Here is a 7,500-nt window from a genome sequence, read left to right as displayed (position 1 = left end):
GACAGCTTTTTAAAAACTGTTGCCAATTACAGCTAACGTTATGGTTCGTTTATCTAACATTAGCTAGGTTGGCTACTAATCAGACACGATCATGGTTAAAAACTTCCCAATTTGTATGACAACCACCAATACAATTAGGACTATAAAATGTACAAATTATATTAAAATAAGAGGTGGTCATCATTGAGACTGCAACTATTCAATTGTTCTCAAGATGAGAAAGGGTTCAGAGCTGCCTTACCGTGTTCGATAGATGGTGAAACGGCGCAAAGACAGCAGGTGCGGGAGGCAGACAGGTTTCTGTTGGAGGCGGGTGCAGGGGAGTGGAGGAGGGTTTTTCAAACTTTAGGGTGACGCCAAGAATGGGAAAAACGTCACGAATTCGGAGTATTTTTACCCCGAGTCAAATTGGACTGAAAATGTTACGCTTCCAGTTTCTCAAAAACGACAAAACGGATATATTTAATGTTTTTATTGTGTTTCTTCTATGTCCTATTGTGCAAATAGCACGTTCAAACTCAAAAAAAGTGAAAATGACCATGTTAATCCTTTAAGGCATATTGGGCTGTCTAAGATCAACCGGTGCTTCTCATAGTCATCACTGGAGCATAATGATGTAGCATTAAACTCATTGCTTCACTCTATATTCTCACCTTGTCCTGTCATGTCTTCCTGTCTGTGCTTTCTCATGTCAAGGCCACACAGGGGCAGAAAGGAGAGCGCGGAGAGCCGGGTTCTGCCGGGCCCCCAGGCCCCCCTGGCCCCCCACGCAGGGCCTCTGGTGAGGGGGCCTCGGATGAGGGAGGGCAGCCCGGCCCCAGGGGTCCCCAGGGTCTAGCCGGACCAGCCGGGACTCCAGGGACAGACGGCAAGCCTGTACGTGGAGCTGGGATGAGTACCATGATCATGCTGGGCCAGCGGTCCCCGAATGTGCTCCATTCCTGTCACTGTGGTACCACACGGTAGAGGTCTTCACGGGTCGGGTAAATCCGAGAGGACCCGAACTCACATTTCCACGCTTTTATTATGGTCAATTGGGTTCGGGTGGATCCGATTCTATTACTTCGGGTCTCGGGTCTGTGTCATTATGCGTAATACCCGAGAGAAACGCATGACGCGAATTCAGTGAGACCACGGGCGCGACGCGAGCGAAGATACGGCAGCCACCACCAGTAGCCTACCTTGTGAAAAATAAGCTGAAAGAAAATGAATACAAAGAGGTCAAACCTAGCAGCAGCTTTGTGTAGCCTTATTTATTTACGGCCGTTTCATTTCCATGCTGCCACATCACAGCCTGACAAAACAGCGATTGATCCTGTCAAAATTGAGAGGAAATCGCAATTCCATCAAACTGTGATGCAACAGCATGCAAGCCAACAGCCGTGACAGCCTAAGTGATTAATGCTACTACTTGCTACTACTGCCTGTCGGATCTGTAAAATACCCGATCCGACTCGGGTCTCGGGTCTCTGTCCTACTCCTGCTCTCGGACAAAATCGGGTCCGTTATACATATTTTAAAAAATGATCAGATTTAGTCGGATCTCGGAACAAATGTCTCGGGTCCATCTCGGTTTCGGGTCCACATTTTAGACCCGAGAAGACCTCTACCACACGGGTCCAATGAGCTGGCTAAAGCACACAAACAGATACTGTAGGGGAGGCTATTTCATTGCCAATGTTCCATTGTCTTTGGAAGAGGAATGGACAGCTGGTTAATGAATGAAGCTTCATACTGGTTCTGGCTATTGTTGACAAGTCCAACAGCTCTCTAATTGTCTTTGTTCTGCAGGGCAGTCGGGGTACAGATGGCGAACCAGTAAGCATTCCTCATCCATGTTTCATGTCCAGTCGTTATCATAACTCCAGTCCACACTGGAATCCATTTCACTGTGCTTATTAGCTGCACTATAACTCATCATCACAATGTTCTCTCCATCTCCTCAGGGAGAGACTGGGGTTCAGGGATTTCCAGGTTTACCAGGGGAACCTGGACTCAAAGGAGACAAGGTAATAAAACACCTGTCCTCTGCTCACTGTTGGAGGAGGAATATGTTCAAATTGAGGCCTTTGAACAAGCATGTAGATCACTATAAGGCCAAACCATACATGAAGATGTTATTCTGCGTGGGAACCGTGTTCTCTCTTCTGTCTCCCGTAGGGTGACCATGGAGTGGGACTTCCTGGTCCCCCCGGACCTCCCGGACCCGCTGGCCGCCCCACTAAGTCCCGGTACCCGGTATGTTCAGTTCTACCGGGCTCTCTACCGCCTTCTCTGTGTTCATTTACCTGACAATAAAGTGACTGGTTAATTGGTCAGTCGTTAAGGTCGTTTGGTTGACTGACATGTCATGTGCCGTGGTTAACAGGAAGGCGTCGACGGCTCAGGGTTCGAGGACTTTGACAGCGACACAGAGCTAATCTCAGTGAGTGATCCACTGACTCTGAATGACGATCCAGAGAATTATTTGAAGTGCACATCTGGTACATTAGATCAGTTAAAAAAATAAAGATTCAGGGCTTCAAGGTGTTTTCATGCAAATGGTAGTGATATTAATGTTAGCCTTTGTGCATTATAACTTACAGTATACAGCACCCAAGTAACATGTTTCATGCTAACTGTTACCATCCATGTGTAGCATCAATCTGTTGTTGTGTTCATGCAGGGCCCCCCTGGTCCTCCAGGGCCCCCTGGACAGCCCGGGCCCCCAGGCCCCTCAGAGGACCCCCTGCCTGGACCACCTGGGGCCCCCGGGAAAGATGGCAGGGATGGAGAGACGGGTAAACATGGATTGCCTGTGAGTAACCATACGGCTATAACTCCACTACAACCCAATCACTCACTGCACTGAGGAATTCAGGAATTTTAGATGTCAATATATTTATATCACAGCAGCTGCTTGTGAGACACAACAGATGACACGTCTCTAAGTGGTGTTGTAGATCTTACTTGTTTGATGGTTGGCCTGGCCTGTCTGTTCCAGGTGATTGAGGAGTGGTTTAGTGGATCTGGGTCTGGGTTTGGTTCTGGTTCTGGTTCTGGACAGGTATTATAATGTGGTTCCAATGGAGAACCAATGGACCAAAAAGGCAGCATTTTTTACCCAACTGCTCTCAAAGCTCCATGTTTCTTAACAGCAGCCAAATTTGCTTGCTCTTAGCTTTTGACCTTTTAGCAAACATTGCGTGTGTGTGTCTCTGAGCGCTAAGTGTGTGTGTGTGTGTGTGTGTGTGTTCCATTCCTCTACTCTCAAGGCTTTTAGAGTTTGCCATTTATAAGCAGATTCATTCCTGTACAGTAAACACGACTGTAGAGGCCCCTCTCCCTCTCTCTCTCTCCCCCTCTCCATCTCTCTATCTCTCTCTCCCTCTCTCTCTCTCTCTCTCTCTCTCTCTCTCTCTCCCTCTCCATCTCTCTCTCTCTATCTCTCTCTCCCTCTCTCTCTCTCTCTCTCTCTCTCTCTCTCCCTCTCCATCTCTCTCTCTCTATCTCTCTCCCTCTCTCTCTCTCTCTCTCTCTCTCTCTCTCTGTGTGTGTGTGGTCTGGTTCAGACGGTTTGCACACATCAATCCCCCCCCCCCCTCCCCCACACGGCCTCCACACCGCCCTTCAAAGCCAGCCTGGCTGCTTTCCTCAATTAGAAGTTATTTTTTGACGCCTTGTTAGGGTCGGGGCTGGGCTGACTCTGTGCGGTCAAGGTCGGCTGTAGCCTCAAGAGCACATTTGATAATTACACAGACAGAGTGCTCTCTGACTAATTTGCTGGCTAAACTATCGCAGTAGCTACAGACTGTGTTTTCGTTGCTGTAAACATTCATGTCAAATCATCATCCAACACTGTCAGTGCAGCCCTGGTATAGTGAAGCAGGCTTGGACATTCTCTTCCTTCAGCTCGATGAGTCAGCGACTTGGCAGAAGCTCAGAGCTTCTCATGGAACATGGCCTTTCCTGTCCACATCGTTGGGGAAAATCTGCCTTTTTTTTATTGAAGAATGCTGAGGGCTTCTACTAACTGTGTGAATGGGTGACTCACTGGACTTCTACTGGAAGCTGTGCTGGACTTTCTCATGAGAATGAAATTTTATCTGCTGTGTCTCTGTGTAAATGACCGGTTGAGTCTCTCTGCATTATGAGGAAACAGGAACCACACCACCATATGAATCACATGAAGTAAACAATGAGTCACTTGTTCATAAACTGCATCTCACCTTGTTCACGCCCTGGTCTGGATTCTGCAGGGTGTGGATGGGACTGATGGGGTTCCAGGAGCAGTGGGGGTCAATGGTGACAAGGTAAGACAATACAGAGGACTTTTACACTTTAATCTGTCAATATTTTACTGGTTTATCTCTCCAGAGGGAGAAATGTGACGAATCGCACCGACACTTTGTTCACGTAAAATGGTTAAGAATAGGCCTACAGCTAGAGAGAAGTACCAGTGAATATGGACTGTCTTTAACAGGGAGAACCGGGTCTGACCGGACCACCAGGACCAAAGGTAAGAAGATTCTAATTCACATTTCACCAAGATCCATGCGAGGAGCTGTGGTGGTCGATGCAGGCCTTAGATGACATCACCAATAAGACTTTTCAGCACGCCATACTTGATCAGTAAAATATGCACTGTCTGTGTGTGTGTGTCTCTCTCTCTCTCTCTGTCTCTCTCTCTCTCTCTCTCTCTCTCTCTTTCTCTCTTTCTCTCTCTCAGGGCGATGCTGGTCCAGCGGGTTTCCCAGGACTGCTGGGCTCAGAGGGCCCAGAGGGGAAGTCGGGCCCCCAGGGGCCCCCAGGACCCCCAGGGCCTCCAGGGCGGGGCTTCAGGCTGGACCTGGAGGTACGACAGACAGCTAATGTGATCACTTTATCCTGCTGGGTTTCAAAGCCATGGACACTAAATTCGTTTTCTGAGGTGGTCCATATCTACAGATGGACACAGTAGCATGATGTTGACCCTTGACAATCCTTTTCGATGTTAATGTTAAATGTAAATGTAAATGTAAATGTTAATGTTGATTGTTGTTGTTGTTGTTGTGGTTGTTGTTGTTCTAGGACCTGGAGGGATCTGGGAGCCACAGGGACTTTGGGGCTCTGATGCCTACAGGTCCACAGGTAGGAGCACACAGACTCACATGGTAGTGTGTCCGTGCAGGTCAGAGGTCAAGGTTAGACTCACATGGTAGTGTGTCCGTGCAGGTCAGAGGTCAAGGTTAGACTCGCATGGTAGTGTGTCCGTGCAGGTCAGAGGTCAAGGTTAGACTCGCATGGTAGTGTGTCCGTGCAGTTCAGAGGTCAGGGTTAGACTCACATGGTAGTGTGTCCGTGCAGGTCAGAGGTCAGGGTTAGACTCACATGGTAGTGGTGAACGTGCAGGTCAAGGTTTGCAGAAGGATGATCTCTTGTTCTTCACAGGGACCTCGGGGAATCCCTGGACCTCCGGGACCAAGGGTAAGACCCTTCTGTTAACGCTGTGTTCCTCTGTCTATTTTGACATGGGGGGGGGGGGGGGTACTATATGTCATTAAGTAATCTAGAATGAGTCTGATTTTGGGGAATGTTGTGTATTACAGTGTGATACAGTGACTGGGAGTATTGTATAGGGTGTTTAATTGTGTGTGTGTGTGTGTGTGCGTGTGCGTGTGTGTGCGTGTGTGTGTGCGTGTGCGTGTGCGTGTGTGCGCGTGTGTGTGTGCGTGTGCATGTGTGTGTGTGTGTGTGTATCATTCCAACCAATCATGTTTGTATGAAGGGTATGTTTTCTCACGTCTGATCACCCTACCTACTGCAGGGTAAAGACGGTCTGGATGGATTTCCTGCTAAATCGGTCAAGGTCGGTCCCCCACTCTTATTGGTTTCCGATTGGTCCTCTTACAGGAAGTCTAGCCTCTCTGGCCATGTGCTTGCTATTATGTCCTAATCCACTCTAAATGACCTAGTGACTCATCTGTGCATCGTTAGGTAGCGAGGCCAGAGACCAACAGCACACTTTATAACCCTCTAATTAAAGGGATAGCCGGATCTCAAAGTAATTACAAAGTAATTAGGAATTAATGAAATTACTCCCGGTGATTCCCAGCGATACCTCAGGGAATTATGCAACTACATGAGCTTTCTGAAGAAAAAAGAAAAAAACATAAGCCTCTCATTTGAAAAAGGTTTTCAGGCTGTCATGTCCTCTGTGTTCCTGTAGGGGGAGCAAGGTGCACCAGGATCTCCAGGGTTTCCTGGACTGGACGGACTACCGGGAACACTGGTCAGTATAATTGCTACTTGCTACCCAACGGACACTGTTCTGTTCTGTTCTGTTCTGTTCTGTTCTGTTCTGTTCTGCTCTGTTCTGTTCTGTTCTACTCTGTTCTGTTCTGTTCTGTTCTGTTCTGTTCTGTTCTGTTCTGTTCTGTTCTGTTCTGTTCTGTTCTGCTCTGCTCTGTTCTGTTCTGTTCTGTTCTGTTCTGTTCTGTTAGACAGTCAGTCTGTCCACCGGTCAGTTAGGAGATGAATGTAGTCAGGTGATTAGTTGGAAAGGATGTCTTCGAAGGAGATGGTTAGCCTTGCAAACATCTATGGCTTTGATTATCTGATTATCATACATTCAAGAAAGCACAGCACAACCTTTTTTTCTGTTGTGTGAAAGAGTCCGTGTTTATGTTTGACTTGAGTGGCCCCAGCCAGGCGAGGGAGACGTGAGAGTAACCTTAACACTGTCCGTATGGGTCACTGAGGTGTTTGCTCTTATGTTTTTCTACAGGGAGAGAAAGGGGACAAAGGAGCAACAGGACCACAGGTACGACGTTCTTGGATCTAGTTTTTCTTGCCGGTCGTAGCTTCAAGAGGCCCCGCTCTCAGCGTGGGATTGGTTGTTCCTCGCCGGCTCTAATATGGTGGCTGTGACGTGTGGCTGACGTGGGCTGCTGGTGTCTTGTAGGGAGAGCGAGGTCGGGACGGGCTCAGTGTTCCCGGCCCTCCGGGGCCTCCCGGGCCTCCGGGCCCCATCATCAACCTCCAGGAGGTAAGACTCCTCATCCAGGACAGGACTCATCCGGCTATTTCACTCTTTGGGATCTAATGAAAGATCAACCCCCCCATAAGTTTACACTCACATCACCACATGCTTTGTGAATGCATTGGACTGGTGTGAGCTTGGACTAGAGAGAACAACAGTCTCTTCCTTTGACTTTCATGTTCAGCGTTCATATGCCTCTTCTTCTTGATGGTGATAGTGATGTCACTTCCTGTCTCTCTCAGCTCCTGCTCAACGACACAGAGGGTGTGTTCAACTTCTCAGGGATGGTGGAACCACAGGGTCCCTTGGTGAGTAACCAGTACCTCTGGCCCCAGTACCAGCTGAGTAACCAGTACCTCTGGCCCCAGTACCAGCTGAGTACCAGTACCTCTGGCCCCAGTACCAGCTGAGTAACCAGTACCTCTGGCCCCAGTACCAGCTGAGTAACCAGTACCTCTGGCCCCAGTACCAGCTGAGTAACCAGTACCTCTGGCCCCAGT

General features: G+C 48.5%; 1 protein-coding gene across 1 annotated transcript in view; it reads left to right on the top strand.

Annotated features, from left to right (window-relative positions):
- LOC311322469 (uncharacterized protein) overlaps positions 1–7,500 on the top strand; it is a gene marked incomplete at both ends in the record, with an annotated part of 54,755 nt that overhangs the window by 39,089 nt on the left and 8,166 nt on the right. The window contains 16 exons of the mRNA XM_084454533.1: positions 697–876; positions 1,792–1,818; positions 1,947–2,009; positions 2,161–2,238; positions 2,369–2,425; positions 2,666–2,797; positions 4,239–4,292; positions 4,463–4,498; positions 4,709–4,834; positions 5,050–5,109; positions 5,410–5,445; positions 5,786–5,827; positions 6,188–6,250; positions 6,746–6,781; positions 6,923–7,006; positions 7,243–7,308. Of these exons, the coding sequence (XP_084310659.1) occupies positions 697–876; positions 1,792–1,818; positions 1,947–2,009; positions 2,161–2,238; positions 2,369–2,425; positions 2,666–2,797; positions 4,239–4,292; positions 4,463–4,498; positions 4,709–4,834; positions 5,050–5,109; positions 5,410–5,445; positions 5,786–5,827; positions 6,188–6,250; positions 6,746–6,781; positions 6,923–7,006; positions 7,243–7,308 (1,140 nt within the window). The remainder of the gene's footprint in view (positions 1–696; positions 877–1,791; positions 1,819–1,946; positions 2,010–2,160; positions 2,239–2,368; positions 2,426–2,665; positions 2,798–4,238; positions 4,293–4,462; positions 4,499–4,708; positions 4,835–5,049; positions 5,110–5,409; positions 5,446–5,785; positions 5,828–6,187; positions 6,251–6,745; positions 6,782–6,922; positions 7,007–7,242; positions 7,309–7,500) is intronic.

This window comes from Borostomias antarcticus (genome assembly GCF_949987555.1).
Source record: "Borostomias antarcticus genome assembly, chromosome: 2".
Classification (NCBI taxonomy): Eukaryota; Metazoa; Chordata; class Actinopteri; order Stomiiformes; family Stomiidae; genus Borostomias; species Borostomias antarcticus.
The sequence above is the reverse complement of the archived record's forward strand: the minus strand, read 5'-3'. Positions and strand labels throughout refer to the sequence as shown.